General features: G+C 38.5%; 1 protein-coding gene across 1 annotated transcript in view; it reads right to left on the minus strand.

The window, feature by feature from the left end:
* The window catches only part of HEATR5B (HEAT repeat containing 5B), a 61413-nt gene that overhangs the window by 18615 nt on the left and 26446 nt on the right, over positions 1-16352 (minus strand). Inside the window, exons 19-28 of the mRNA XM_009911711.2 lie at positions 15946-16135; positions 14478-14647; positions 12036-12180; positions 10353-10592; positions 7481-7732; positions 5695-5876; positions 4681-4749; positions 3181-3360; positions 1601-1841; positions 403-663 (exon numbers count right to left, since the gene is read on the minus strand). Of these exons, the coding sequence (XP_009910013.1) occupies positions 403-663; positions 1601-1841; positions 3181-3360; positions 4681-4749; positions 5695-5876; positions 7481-7732; positions 10353-10592; positions 12036-12180; positions 14478-14647; positions 15946-16135 (1930 nt within the window). The remainder of the gene's footprint in view (positions 1-402; positions 664-1600; positions 1842-3180; positions 3361-4680; positions 4750-5694; positions 5877-7480; positions 7733-10352; positions 10593-12035; positions 12181-14477; positions 14648-15945; positions 16136-16352) is intronic.

Below are 16352 nucleotides of genomic sequence, written 5' to 3' on the forward strand. Positions count from 1 at the left end.
TAGTCCACATGACTTGTCAAATATCTATCTCTACTCAGGTGTGTTTTTATGAGGGGATGCATTTTGATTAACCTTACAGCTTTTGCATCTCTGAAGCATAACATTTTCTATCATCTGAATTATGTTACAGTTCAGAACAGTTTCTACTCATTCAGTTACATAAATATATTAGATATACAACTTGTCTATAAAAATCACAGTACAATCACACTGACAAAGTTTCCACAAAACTATAAAAGAACACAGTAAGCAGGGAGCTACTGAGATGAGAAAGCGGTATTCCAAAACACTACTACCCAGACATTTTATACTTCCTAGATTTCAAGCAAAGTATCTTTCTTCTTCCTACACCATTTCATACCATGATGTGCTGCTACTGAACTCTAAACCTGTAACTCTTACCCAAAATTAGGTGCATTCGATCTCTGTTGATCTCTGGCAAAGATTTAGTGGTAGGTGGAGTTTCAGGTGTCTGGTTTAACATAATGGCTGTAGCACGTTTCTGTGAACTGGGCATTGCTGCAGCACTCTCTTCTGTTGACTCTGAAGTATTAAATCCCGTACTGTTTAGCCAAAGTGCCACTGCATGGAGTATGGGAGCCCAGGAGTTTCGGTAATGCAGTCTAGCTGTATCAATTGTTTCTGGAGTGTAAAATGCTCCCCCTGCCAAATTAGCAAAGCAAAAGTTCTGACATTATTTGAAAATAATAGACAAAAAGCACATACTCTAAATGTATTTGTTTATTGTCGAACACACTCTGGGTATGTTTGATCATGTTGGGGGTTGGTCTCTTCTCCCAGGCAACCAGCACCAGAACAAGAGGATACAGCCTCAAGCTGCACTGGGGGAGGTTTAGGCTGGATGTTGGGAAGAAGTTCTTCATAGAAAGAGTGATTGGCCATTGGAATGGACTGCCCAGGGACGTGGTAGAGTCACCATCACCGGAGGTGTTTAGGAAGAGACTGGATGGGGTGCTTGGTGCCATGGTTTAGTTGATTGGATAGTGTTGGATAATAGGTTGGACTCGATCTCAAAGGTCTTCTCCAACCTGATTAATTCTATTCTATTCTACATATTCAGACGCAGTCCTTGTTAGTGACAGTGCATTCCCATTCTCCTTGAGAAGGAACAACATTAGCACCTCACATAAGAAAGTGCAATGGCCATGATGGAACAATAAGCAGAGAGCAAGGAAAGCACGCAGAGCTAGGTCTTGCAGCATTTTTCATACAGAACATTCATCCTTGACTCAGTAAAATATAAAACAGCACCAGCTCTATTCTCAAGGGCTGTTCTTCTCACAGTAAACATCTTAGAGGTGTAAAAGTATTATTAATTCTATGAAGTCACGGGCTTAATGATGTTTACAATTCAGATCAAGAATATCTTCATTGCAGACTGAAGGGAAAAAAAAGCACACACCAACTCTAAACATGCATTGCTATTACACATAGGTAAAAACTGGTAACTTGCATTAAAAAAAACATGCCTGCCAAAGAAATTATAGAATAAATAGAACAATCTATAGAATATAGAAGTCTCAACTGAAAGTTTATTTCTGTTTTTCACAGCAACACAAACAGAAACTCCAGTGCTTACCATCTGGTGGAAGCTGGGTAGCAAATTCAGCTGGTAAAGTTAAAAGAGCATAATCTTTCAGTGCGGCTAACCAGAGACGGCTAAGTGCAGGCAGTTCGGGCTGTACAAGTGTTATCAAACTGTCTGGTGGCAACTCATCTACCGTACCAAAATCATCCTCCTCCTCCTCCTCTGTGCTCCTTAAAACACGCTTTGGTTTGGTCTCTGCTTCTTTCTTAATTTTCATAGCAACAACATACACCTAGAAGACAAAGAGATATGAAAGGACTTGCTGAGAGATCCTAAAAATAAAGACAGCAGCAGCCTTTCCCATGTGAAAGTGACAGATTACATACACAGATGACTCACCGGAAAATGACTAGGAAAAAGAGATTTGCAAAAACTATGTTTTATTTAAATATTATTTCTTAATTTCCTACCAGTATACAACACTTAGAGGCAAAAATGGCATTTCTTTTCCTTAATAAGTATCAGTTACTGCTGCTGTACACATACTTAACTTATTTCACTGTATCGATATATCCTTATTGAAAAGTTTTCTTTGACCTAAAAGAAGAGGTACTACACAGATTAACTGTCACTTTCTGGGAGAAGATTAGGTATCAAAGACATGAAAATGGCTTTAAATCTGTAAGAAATAAAAGAATATTTATGTTTGCCTTTGATAGATGCTATGAGAAGATAAAAGTAGTTTCAAAACTTCAATAAATATGAGGATAAGCAGAACCATCACACAAATACAAGAAAGATAAGCATCTTTAGAAAAGAGAATAGAAATAAATTATTTCACACAAAAGATGTGAAATCAAACCCAAAAATTACAGTGTGGGGTGATGAACCTTAGGCAGCAGAAATGTTAATATTTTCCTTTGAATTTTCAGAAGTTAACTTCCATGACAAGTATTTGTCTGGGATTCTGTTTTGTTTGTTTTTCGTTAAGTGCTGTACTAAGAGAAACCAAAATACAGTTTCTGTAATTATACATAGAGCTCTATAGCATGCAAGTAATATCTCAGGAAGCAAGGCAAAGTAAGTAGTGCCAACTCCGTGCTTTATAAATAGTTGAAGATTTTTGGTATTCTAGCCACTCCCCAACAATATCTACATTAAACCTCTAATTTATTATTAGCACTCTGAAAAATTCCTATTTAATTAACTACAATATTTTGCCAGAACATACTTCAAGGTTGTGGGGGTTTTTGGCTTGCATGTTTGCATTTTGTTTGAGGTTTTTTTAAAGTTTAAGCACAGCAAGACGGGAGGAAACCCAAAATTTCACACAGTATGAGTGTAGAGTTGAACAGAGTAGAGCAGAAATAGAATAGAAACAGAATAGACCAGGGTCTATAGTTTAATACAGGAAAGTGCAGTAAAACAAAGAAGAATTAAACCTCACTGTAAATGTGGATCAACAGAATGGCAGAAAGATACAGAGATGAAAACATCCCCAGAGTGGAACTGCAATAGGTAAGAAGGAGGGCAGGTACAAAGCTCTGTGGGAACAGCCAGTAAGATGTGAGCCTGCTATTACACTGCAAAAATCTTTTCAAACTTTTAAGGATGGCATGGTTAATGTTTACCTCAGCCCATGCCTTCAGAACTGCAAGTTTTTCCATAGTAGTTGCACTTTCTCGATAAAGCTGGCTAGAAGATCCCTTTCCTGCTTGCACTTTATCCAGGGAAGAGACAAGCAGGTTGTGAACTCGGCGGAGATCATTCAGGTCACTTACAACTCCACTTCCTATCCAAGCGCTACACACCTAGACAACAAAGATTAAAGTTTTTCAAAACTAGCAAAAAAACCCCAGTAGTACAAAAAATAATCTCACAAGTGAAGAAAAAAAAAAATAAAGAGAAAATAACCTATAAGAAAACAAAATGCTAAAGAACCATCACAAAAAACACTGCAGCTCCCTTCCTGCTTAAAAAAATTGAGGTTTTTCCATTTCTTCCCAATCATAACAGAATTGCACAGGTGCTTGCAAAGGCTGTATTTGCAATGCATATTACAATGGAACTTCATAAATATATGGAAAATAGTTTTTTAATCCTCCATCAATATGTAGTAATTTTTTTCAGTCTGTTCCCAAGCATATGGTCAAATCGTTCAGGTCACTGCATTCACTGTTGAAGAAAATATTGGACATCAACCAATAAAAGTCTATCTTTAAAAACTCACACCTCTCAAATTGTTTATTAAGGTTCGATACTAATGAGACTCTTTCAATGTCAAGAAAACACCTAGAAATGAGTGAAAAACCTTTAAACAACTAGGCTCTGATCTGGAACCAACAGTTCTAGGTCTAGAACAACCAGTATGAGACACGGTGGACAGACAAGTTGGATGACTCCCCACTTCACACTGGAATTAAATGGACCCAAACAGGTACTTAAAATATAACCAGGCTGCTCTGGTCTAATGCCGTACACTGGCACTGAAACACATCAACACCCAGACATAAGACGGGCAACAGAAGAATTCTGGTCAGGTACTTTTCCACAAAAAGGGACAAATTATTTTAGAAAAGAAGTCTTGATAAAATAAAATTAAAAAATCCCACAGACCTCAGACAGGTCAGGTTTTACAGACTCCTTTCTCATAGCATTTTTAACCTCTTGCCAATTTATTTCTCTTTCAGTGAACCAGTTCCATGAAAGCCTTTGGGAATGTGTCTCTCATGATCTCGCTGTTACTATGACTGTAATGAAAATGATCATGATGTTCTAAAACCTAAACTAAAGTTGAACTAAAACTAAATCTGAAAGGAAATTAAGTGTTTAAAAGGTAAATTAGGTCTCAATAATCAAGGAGTTTGCTCTCTTTTTTTTTTTTAATCCCCTTTCAGCCACAAATGCAGAATTGACATGAAGACAATTAATTTCAGAAAGGCTAAATATTTTTGATGCAGCTTCCCAAAAAAAACTTCTGGGGAACAAAATATATTCTAGAAGGCGCAAAAGATGTTGCAAAAACATCACGTTTACCAATTTCCCATCCACCTGCTCCTACTTTTGCATCCTTCTTCCACAGAGAAGGAAAATCAGTTTGGCTTATACTATCTGAACAGTTCCCTCTGTACCTGGCAGGCCTTTGCAGTTATATCAGACGGTGTATCTTGGGAAAAAGCTGGCCTCAGAGCAGCCCCAACCTGTTGACAGGAAGAAAAATTAATAAAACCAACTTAACCAGTAGTGATGTAACGCTCCTCATCTCACCTTGTTTAAGGCTCAAGCGCATACACAGAACAAGCAAGGAAAGACTGGCAATTTTGGCATTCTAGTTATACCCCAAACTACCTTTGTCAAATATGTGGCATTATTTTTTTTTCTGTTAATGAGTATCCTCTTAATCATTAGACAGGTGCAACTTAAGCTAAGGCTCAAGAAGCCAATGACTTTTTGATGTCCAAAGGTATAATGATGTGAAATCAAGTATTTATGGACGGATTTGTATTAAGCTCCTCAAATGACAAATGCTGACAGAAAAGCCTTTTAGGTAATCGTGGTAAGGCAGCATTTTTCTGAAACAAAAGCAACTGAGTCAAAGAGACAGAAGTAGTGGTTATAGCACTACAGAAGAATAAAAAGACAGGAAGTGAAAAGGATGAAAGCCTGCCTTTGACAATTATTTGCAGAGATCCTGAAGACACAGTGAAGTCAAAAAGATGTGAAGGCTTTTAACTATGCAACAAAATACAGCAATAATACTCCAAAATAAGTTTTCAATTGCCCACCTCCCATTCCTATACTTTTGTTGTTTTAACTTAAAAAGTTGTATATTCGTTAATTCTCTAGAGAACAGCTTTTTAGTTTCAATGTGGAGCTGAATAAGCATTACTTTTCAACTCCCAATTCTACAAATAAATTGCTGCTCTTGATAAAAATTAAAAGTGGCTGAGTCTTTACTAAATAACCATAAATAGGAAGAGATACAAAAGTAATTTTTGAAGAGGTAAATGAAAGTGTCTCTTCAGTACATTTTCACATGCAAAAATCTCTTCATGGATCATTTAAAGCTACAAAATGTTCTCAAAGCTAATACTGGCACATTGGCATAAACATATAATTTCCTCAGCTTATAAAGGAGGTCTCACATTAGCCTGATACTGCTCCAGTATCACATGGCCTGGAAACTCTGGCTCAGGAACCAATGCAAATTTCCTGATAATATCTTCAAGGGCTTGAAGACCAGCCATTCGTAACTGGTTGCTGTGGTCAGTCGCAGCCATGAATGCCATTCGAATAAGGTCAGAGAGATGGAGTACTAAGAAGTCATCTTAGAATAAAACAGAAAGAACTATTTAATAACCTAAAAGACAGTTAACATGACATATACTTGTTGTGTTTTCCCCACAAACACGTACAAATGCCATCTATTATTTTTCAGAAGTCCACATTTAGAGTATGGAAAAAGGCAGGAAAGAATGTAATGTGCTCTTCTTCCCCCACCCTCTACTCCTTAAAATGACACCAAGGACTTTTATTCCTAAGACAACCTTAAAAATTAAGGAAAAATTTGAAGAAAATGAAATATATGATGCACAAAGTTGCATTCAATAGAGTATATACAGAAAATCTTCAAAGCAATTCCTGCTCGAGTACTATGCTTACAATGACCCCTGCTGGTAAAGGAAAACCTCGTCAAAAGCTACACATAACGCTGTAAGTAAGCAGCAGACAACATGCAGAAAAAAATTCAAATACATAACTCAGTAACATTTCTGAAAATGTTATTACTCTCTATTTATTAATTTTCTTTCTTTTCTTACTTTCAATTTGAACTCACTAGACTAAGACAAAAAGAGATTATTTAAAAATGTTATATCCAGGGTGAGTAACAAAATCCACAAATCTTGAAAGCCCTGCATATTTTTAAGTCTTAAGACAAAAGAATTGTTTTGTAGGTGAAACCTTTCAGAGGCATATCAGTCAAGAAAGACTGGAAATTAAAACTACAAAGCAGTAAACTCTGCAGTTACTCTTTCGGACCAGCACAGATCTTAGCAAAATTTAAGTATTCTGAAAGTTTTGCACTTTTCTTTTTTACAAGATATCAAACACATCAAATTCACCTTAAATAATTTCACAGATGTAAATTCTCAGGACTATAACACACAACCCTCTGCAGGATCCTATAAGCAGCAGTTATGTAAAAATTTTCTCTATAATAAAAAGCCATCTCAAAATAAACTACTCCAAAACTCTTTACTCTTGGTCTTCAAATAAAAACCTTCTATTATCTGCTAGCAAAACGTTTCTTTACAAACTACTGTGTCGCCTCTGACCTCTTCATTTTGATCCTCTAACTCATATAAATATCTTCCCAACTAATACTCACCACTCATGGATACCAAAAGACTGAAGCAGCTGAATTAATTTCTTACTCTAAGTCTCTCACACATCCCTCTCTCCACAACCAATGCCACAATAATTAATACTCGGCTGAATCTCTCTTTTCTTGCCTAGCATCTCTTCAGTCTGTATAATAAAATCTCTGAAGCTTAATTTATTGCTGTCATTAAACTGAACTAAGAAAGTGTTGCTAGCTCATCCTTACCTAGACATTTACTGCTTCTACTTCAGACTGCATAAAAGGTCTGCAAATATAGGGAGGGGTCTGTCAATTTATATTCTCCAACAAACCTCATTCTTCACGTTCATGGTATGGTAACTACAGTGGTTATACAACTACGGTTTAATTGACTTTTGCTGGCCACTTCTTTTGGTTTTAACTATTTGAATGAAAGGATAATGGCGTGCTTCTTTTTTCCTTGGTTGTCTAATCTTAAGCTGTCTTAAGGTGTCTAATATTTTTTTTTTTTCAAATTAGAAATAAATTAAATACAAGTTAAAACCAAAACATGCACATTCTGTAATTACTTTTGGGATTTTTCAGTCTGGCTGAACGAGCCAATGCCAGATCAAAGTGTGCCTTGTTGGCATTCTCACACAGCATGATAACTCGGCACAGGCAGTCTGCTGCAAACACACGAGTTGCCCAACGAGGTGCTACAGAAGGCTTGGATTTATCCTCTTCACCCAAGGTGGTAAACATTGTATCGTCATCCATCTCATCCTTCTTCTCTAATTCCTCATCTTTACCTCCTCCCAAGGGAGCAGCAGTGCTCATATCTACAACAGAGAACAATTGAAAAATCCCAGTATTAACGATTCTCAGAAGAGAGCTAAGGACATCTTCAGGCCTTTTCTTACACTCAGATTCAAAGCAGACAGTTGAAATAACTTTTGAAAGATGTTAAAAGGCAGAGGAATATAAGTAAAAGAAATGTCTTCCACCTCTAATCTGGGCTATATTACCCTTTATTTGCCTTCAATTAAATAAATGCCTGCAATGTTAATTATCCACAGACATCAACTACAGCTGAATCCCCTATCTAAAACTTCCCAGCTTTGAAAACTGACCTATTAAATTGACAGTAAACAGGGCAAGGTGATTACCAGGTTCAGAATCAATCAACCAGCTTGACTTTGAGCTACTCAGCCCCTTTCATGTAGAAGATATACTGCATGTTAAACTGAAACAAAAGTACAAAGTTCCATGCCATGGGACAGATATGCAGCCAAGAAGGCAATTTATAGCCCCCACAAACGCACTTAACATTCAAAACATTATTTTCTCTAAGCGTGGCTGTGAGACTTCAGGGATCACATTGGGGAAAAAAAAACAAACCACACCAAACAACAACAACAACAACAAAAAATCCAAACAGGAACAAAAACCAACTCACCAAAACATGCATATACATTTCTATGACTCAGAAATGAGAGCAAAAAATGGCAATAACAAGGTGTAAATTATCAAAATGCCAGAATACTGACAGAAATTACTCTGGCAATAATTCAAGGAGAACAAGAAGAAATTATTGCAAGGGTAACTCACCCCAAGTAAGGCATGCTTATTTGTCTAAATATAAGTAGCTGAAGAGCCAACATTCAATGGCGGGGGAGGTGGGGCTAAGGCAAATCGTGGATGACATCAATTCACATGAGTGTTGTGAGAAGGCATCCAAGACCTTAGGTGGCTAAGGTCTCTGTTTAAAAAGCAAACCAGATTTTGCCCATATGCCAGAGCCGACTGGATCAAAGGAGATCAAAATGAAGTTGGGTGGCATTAGATAAAGCTCTCTCAACTGTACTTAAAGAGTATCTCTCTCAGAGATTGTTTCATCTACTGATTAAGCAAGAGATTGGACAACCTTGTTAAAAACTTGAAAAACCCATCTCATGACACCAAGCTGTGTGGTCTGACACCCTGGAGGGAATGGATGCCATCCAGAAGGACTTGGGACAGGCTTCAGAATTGGGCCCAAGTCAACCTCATGAAGGTCAACAAGAGAAAGTTCAAGATCCTACACCTGGCTTGGGGCAATCCCAAGCACAAATATAGGCTGGGCAAGGAGTGGCTCAAAAGCAGTCTCGAGGCGAAGGACTTGAGGATGTCAGCTGATGAAAAACTCAACATAAGCCAGCAATGTGCGCTTGCAGACAGAGGCCAACCATATCCTGGGCTGCATTAAAAAGAAGTGCGACCAGCAAGACAAGGAGGTGATTCTGCCCCTCTGCTCTCTTGAGACCCCACCTGCAGTACTGCATCCAGTTCTGGTGACCCCAGAATAACAAGGGCATCAAACTGCTGGAGCCACACCAGAAGAGGGCCACAAGTAGATCAGAGGGCTGGAGCACCTCCCCTGTGGACAAAGGCTATGAGAACTGGGGTTGTTCACCCTGCAGAAGAGAAGGCACTAGGGAGACTTCATAGCAGCCTTTCAGTACTTGCAGGGGCTATGCAAAGAAGACACAAAGGGACTTTTTTTAAAAGGGCATGTTGTGATAGGACAAGATGGAATGGCTTTAAACCTGAGGAGGACAGACTTAGACTAGATATTAGAAATTCTTCACAGTAAGGGTGGTGAGACACTGGAATGGGTTGCCCAGGGAAGTCATGGAGGTATTCAAGGCCAGGTTGGATGAGGCTTTGAGCAACCTGGTCCAGTGCCCCTGTCCATGGCAGGGAAGTTGGAACTAGATGATCTTTGAAGTTCCTTCCAACCCAAGCCATTCTATGATTCCATGATATGGAATAAGAAAAGAACATGCCAATTTCAAACTCAGGAAATGAGGTCTTCCTCACTGGGTAAATATATGGCAACAACACTGCATAAAGAAATCATTGATAACATTATTCACCAGTAAACTTAAAGCTGGCAACATTAAGAAAGAGCTTCATGATGAACTCCTAGTATGCCAATAAACAAGTATAAATGAAACCACTGTACAAACTGTAAAATGGGACTAAGGTCTCAGAGGACAAGATCTGTGCAAACAAGTCTGCAAAGCTGAAAAACAAGCAAAGGTTTCATCACCATGGTAACCCATCATTACATCAGTAACTCACAAAACCTCAAAAAAAGCAAGCTGAGAACATGTACAGCATGCTTCTTGCTCTACAATCTTTTACACTCTGAGCTTAGCTCAGGCTAAAAGAACATGTCTGCTTTCACAAAGATACTGCAGCGTCACAGTAACAATCTCACTCCTCCTCTGCTAAAACTTCTACTTTACAGCAGGCAACTCTCTAAAACTTAACAACATTGATCTTTTCTTCATTCTAATGAAGTTTTAATGCACAATTATCAAAACTCTATATACAATATAAGCTATGCCTCAACTAGGATAAAGGACAAGCTCCCAACAAATACCACAAGAAGATGCCAACACTAGGAACACTTACCACTGGAAGCTGCAAGGACATCCTTACAAAGCATTAGCCAGTGGGAAAGGTTTTCTACGGCCAGCGATGACAACATATGTCCTAGAGTATCGTGGATATCCGAGCACAACTTCCGATCAGTCTCCCGATCCAGCATTCCAAAAAGGACACCTTCAAGGCCAGTCTCCGTTATATTAACCCCCTGATGCCGGGAATGACCGTCTCGCCGAGAACCAGCTCCTGGTGCAAAAGGATTCATATCTGCAAAGTGATTAACACAAAATCATTTTTAAAATCAGTAACCTGGGCTTTAAATTTGGAGTAAGAGACCAGAATTTGGCTTGCATCAGAAATAGCGTGACCAGCAGGAGCAGGGAAGTCATTGTGCCCCTGTACTCTGCACTGGTTAGGCCACACCTTGAGTACTGTGTCCAGTTCTGGGGCCCCCAGTTTAAGAAAGATGTTGAGTTGCTGGAACGTGTCTAGAGAAGGGCAACAAGGCTGGGGAAAGGCCTTGAGCACAAGCCCTAGGAGGAGAGGCTAAGGGACCTGGGATTGTTTAGCCTAGAGAAGAGGAGGCTCAGGGGAGATCTTATTGCTCTCTACAACTCCCTGAAAGGAGGTTGTAGCCAGGTGGGGGTTGGTCTCTTCTCCCAGGCAACCAGAACAAGAGGACACAGTCTCAAACTGTGCCAGGAGAAGTTTAGGCTAGAGGTGAGAAGAAAGTTCTTCACAGAGAGAGTTGTTAGCCATTGGAATGTGCTGCCCAGGGAGGTGGTGGAGTCACTGTCCCTGGAGATGTTCAAAAAGGGATTGGACATGGCAATTGAAGCCATGGTTTAATGGTCACGAGGTCTTGGGTGACAGGTTGGACTTGACGATCTTTGAGGTCTTTTCCAACCTTATTGATTCTATGATTCTGTGATCATCTCTTTGTGTGCATAGTTCAGGAAATAATAAACCAAGATGTTACTGACTTTTGTCTGAATTAGAACTAGAAAGATTTTAATACGGCAATTCATTTAATTTATTTTCTGGAGGCAAATAACAACTCCTGGTATTAAAAATAGACACAAAAAAAGAGAACAACAGAAACCCCACCTCTCTCTCTTCAAAGTACATACCCCATGAATTTGTGAAAAACAAAAACCAAAACCCTAATAGTACTGGACTCTAAAGAATCTTTTCAGAGATGAGACAACTGGTGTGATTTAATGCACAATTCTATGTTTGTATGAAGAATGCACTGATCGATACTGTTGAGCCTGTTATCAGAATGAAGAAATACATCTGAAAACAGAACCAGTCAGCAAAGTGCACAGGCTTTGCAGACATCCTGCTAACAGCATGTAACACAACCAGATATCTCAATCAAATAGCATACCACTAAGTCAACACCAGGAAAATTGTAGACTATTTTTCTCTGTATATGCACCGCATTCCCTATTTGACCGTCAGTCTTAATGGGGCAGAGAAGCTCAAGTCTGAACTTTACAAAACATTAAATTATAAGTGAAATTCAAGAGGTAAGCAGGGTATGGCCAGAAGTTACTGGAGCTGGCAGGGACAGTTTCAGGCTTTTTTTCTGTTGTTGAGAGGAGTTCTTGGGGTGAGTTTTTCCCCACTCTCCGAAGGCAAACCATACATATGCACACATATGTGCACTCAACAGTTAGAAAAAGGCCCCATGAAAGAAATACTTACTCATGCCACCGTTTTCTTTGTCTCCGGCATTTTTTGCTAAGCTCATGGCATATTCACATACTTCTGCTGCTTCCCTCTGAGCAAGCTGTCGTAAACATGCAACTGCAGCCCGGCGAAGTAGCAAGTGGGAGCTGCACAAATGAACCTAAAAATCAGAACCGTTACAGGTGAGCAAACTGCTGCGCTACTGTATCAACAAATCAGCTCTGCTAAGGACTAACGGCATTCTGCTTTTCAGTTTTATGTCGTGTGTGAGCTGCTAGGTACTCAGCTCTTCACAAGCTCTTGAAACTTAAGAAGTAAGCACTTTTTATAATGTGCAAATAAAACAAAATATAGCTGACATACACAGAGCCAACAGCTGTTATCTGATTAAAGAGATAGGAGTTTAACTCTCAGAACTACTGTGCCAGTGTGATTTAGACTAATTAGATTTTCCAATCCATTACACCCTGCAGTACTCCTAAACCTCATATTCTGCTATAGGTGTAAATCACCTTCTTATAAAAAAACAAAAAGCCATCATCAGCTGCACCACACAAGACAGCTATCATAAATTTTTTTATTTCAAAATTGCCATAGAACTTACAGCAGAGTTTTTTCTAAGTGCCTCTCAGTAAGACAGCTTCAGATTTCTTTGCTAACCAGTGATAGCTTTTAACACCTTCTGAATCACCTTAGGGACAAACAAGTATTTTTCTCACAGAAGAACTGTGCATGGACTCTATTTTCCTGAGAGCATATAGTTGCACCAAGAGCTGCCTGTTTTTCCACAGTGGAAGAATTTTAAGAGTGCTATTTAAGAAAGTCCAATTCTTTATTTAACCTGGGGAACCTGTTTTTAATAAACCAAACTTATTTCCTTTCTTGGTATTAGGTTATTATGTGGATGGCAACTGCTTTCCTAAACGAAAGGACTGTATAATTTCTACAGCATTTCAACAGTAGATCTTTATTCTGTATATGAATATACAAGGCTTCAGTCCTGAAAAAAGGCAAACTTCAAAGAACCTCTAAATATCACACTTATGTTGTTTTAATGGAACCAAAACACAGGACATTTAGGGGTCTTAATTAAATGGAAAGAGTATTCCCTGTTTTAATTTACAAAACAAAGTAGTGTTTGTGAAGCCAATACAAGATGAAATTAAACTCAGTTGCAGAACTGTATGATTTGATTAGATATATGGCAACATTTCCATTCAAAAGTACATCAGAAAGAAATTAAGAGTCTGCTAATGGGGCAGGTTAAGGAAGACCTTGCCCATATTGTCTATGTATTTGCAGTATAAAGAAATTCAAACAACAATTCAGATGAAAACTTATCAAACTAAGAATGATTTGGAAGTAAGGAATATGAGAAAAGAAAAGGAAAATAAATTTTGTTTAGCAGAAGACCATAAAGGAAAGAGAAATCCCTGAGAAAAGTTTATGAAAACAGCATTAGTCATTCCTACATGAACTTCATTGTCTGTTACTCACAGAGTACTTACAGAGCTACAGAGATTGTTCACGATGTTGTACATAGTACTCATACAAAAGAGCCTATCTACTTTGGGATACATTACACCCCTTTCATGCCAAATTTTGTTAAAGTCCAAGTGACGGATTCTGGAAGCACAATGAACTCCCAGAAGTGCCCCAGACTGGTGATAGGAGGAAGTAAAGCTCAGTGCACGTAGGGAAGTGTGGAACAATGAGAGGATACCCTGGGGAGTGTCTGGATGGCAGACTAAGAAAAAGGTCCAGTGTTGATGTAAGTAGGAATACCCTCCTTCATATAACATAGAATCACCAGTTCAACAAAGAATGACACAAAGAACTTTACAAATCATGCAACAGACATTAGAGTGAAGCTTTAGAAATGTCTCAGTATTGGAGTACTGAATGTTCCAGAAAGCCATTTAAAAAGTGGTAATAAAAAAAGTGCCATGTCAAAACACACACCCACACAGAACGCCTTTCCTCTTATAGTATGTTTTGGGTCCCAGCTTCTGCCTCACTTCCTGGCTTAAAGCAGGACTTGCTGACAAAACATCAATGGAAAGAGAAAGCAATGCTAGCAGCAGCAGAAGAATTTGAATGTCAGCATCTCCTACGCTGACAGTGGTAAAATAAATCAAAAAAATCTCTCTTTATTTCCTTCTGTGTGTGCAATCAGTTGGAAGAAGCACAGCATTTCAGTACCTTTTCACTCGTACATATTATATATAAATGCTGTCTAGGGTGAGAGAGAATCAGATCTGATTATTTCAAGTTTGGCAGCATTTTGAAAAGATCCAAAATGGCTTGGGGACAAACATTCTGTTACCAAACCCCAGTATTTTTGCAAACTGGACTTACCACATATGGGTATCCTTGACATCTTGCTAAGTACTTATGTTCTCTGCTAAGCACCTACATAAAACTTAAGAGGAGCAAAAAGGATTCATCTGTACTCACACAAAGGCTGGGAACCAGACTGGACAGGTTGACATGTCTTGGTGCAAACATATGAAGCTGCTGAAGGCAGGATATGGCAGCTGCCTGAACAAGCGAGTCCGAATGGTCCTGTGTGATGGCACATCCCACCAAACATGAAGAGCGGATTGTTGAAATTGTAGCTCCGTTACCTAATGATGCAATACAACATTCTTAACAACAAAATTTTTGTATGACAAATGTAGACTTTAACCCTCTGAGAAGCAGGAATTTTTAATGCTTCACAGATTAACATGCAACTTCTCTGACTTCCTTCTGCAAATTAATACTTGCACAACTTCAAAGAGCGCTTCAATCTCTCTTTTTTTGGGTCAGTTAAACAATGTCTTGTCCAAATGAAATTTTACATCAGTGATTTTCAGTCATGAATATTTTGAGACTATCTTCCCAGGACACGAAGCCAGTAAAATTAGCTAAATTTATATATTGAAAATCTCTTTGATTCTATACATATGGGCAACATTTTATGCACCAAACCTTTTCCCAAAATATCAGTTAACACTTAAACTAGCATATGGATATGTCTTTAGCTGGCTCCATTAGATGAGTTTCAGGACTCTATAATATGACAAGCATTCCAAATAACAGTATTTAATTTGAAAACTAATCCCATTCTATACTTTAAGAACCAACCTACATCAGGTTTATAAAACAATCTCAAAATACAGAAGGATGTAACTGGCAGAAAATATCCTACGCAAGTTGTTATTTTTGAAGGTTAGTAACATTCCAGATCAAAAGGTTAACACACAGCAAGCAGATACACAAGTTCAGTTAAACCATCTAGCCATTTTTCAAAACTAGAGATTTATGTCCAGTTACTTTGAGTTAAAATTTCACTAGTGGCTGGCTCTCTGGCGCTGCATCAAAGATCATCCCATAAATATTTCAAAAAGGCCCAGTTAGACAAAGTCACGAATCTGTAGTTTTGCCATGCAAGACACAATTTCAGCCATAGCGTTTGGTATGACAAGACCTCCTTCTCTACACTAAGGTATAGTGATCTAACAACATCAGGAATGACTAGGAATGAGTTACAGTTCACAGCAGTAGCAATTATTTTGAACTTAAGCTCTTGCCATCAGCTAAAAATAAAATCATGTGTTGAAAAAGCAGAGGAAATCATCTCTTGCCCCACCTAAATACAAAAATATACACGGCAAAATATGCAGCAAGGGTGTTTCTCATCCTTTACCTACTATATCACTGCAACTTGTATATACAAATCTCAAACTGTAGTCCAAAAAGCCTCAAGCAGTAATAAGTAGGATCAGAAGTGAGGCTGCTTGCAGGACTGTAACTGAATTTGTCAGCATCCCATCCCCTCCCCCACACTGCAACAACCAAAAAAATGTATTTTCTTCCATTTAAGACTGCAAATTATTCACTTTATACCAGCTAGACTAATTGTTTTCAAATTCTCACTAACCTTGCAGCTCAGGTCCAACAGTAGTTATTATAGCTCCAAGACATCGGCCTAAGCACTGATGTACTTCAGTATGTGACGGTGGAACAGTTAATAGCAAAGTAAGAACTAGAGAAAGAGTTGGCTCCACATATCCACGGTACATTGGTCCACTAGAATCTACTATCAAGGCAAGGGAATGGAGAGACCAGGTCTATATAAAAAAAAAAAAGGGAATATTTTTCAGTTATACATTTAGGAAAGTCAAGCAGTTCTGTATGCAGACTGAGTCTAGCTCAGTACATCCTTGCTTTAAAATGTTTAGTTAGCTACTGAGCTGAAGTGTTCCAAAGGTGTCAATCCCAACCAATCACCTGGGAATTTATAAATACCTCTAGCACGCTTTTTGGCTATCAGCCACTGGGAAGATA

The sequence above is a fragment of the Dryobates pubescens genome, chromosome 6, assembly GCF_014839835.1.
Source record: "Dryobates pubescens isolate bDryPub1 chromosome 6, bDryPub1.pri, whole genome shotgun sequence".
Lineage (NCBI taxonomy): Eukaryota > Metazoa > Chordata > Aves > Piciformes > Picidae > Dryobates > Dryobates pubescens.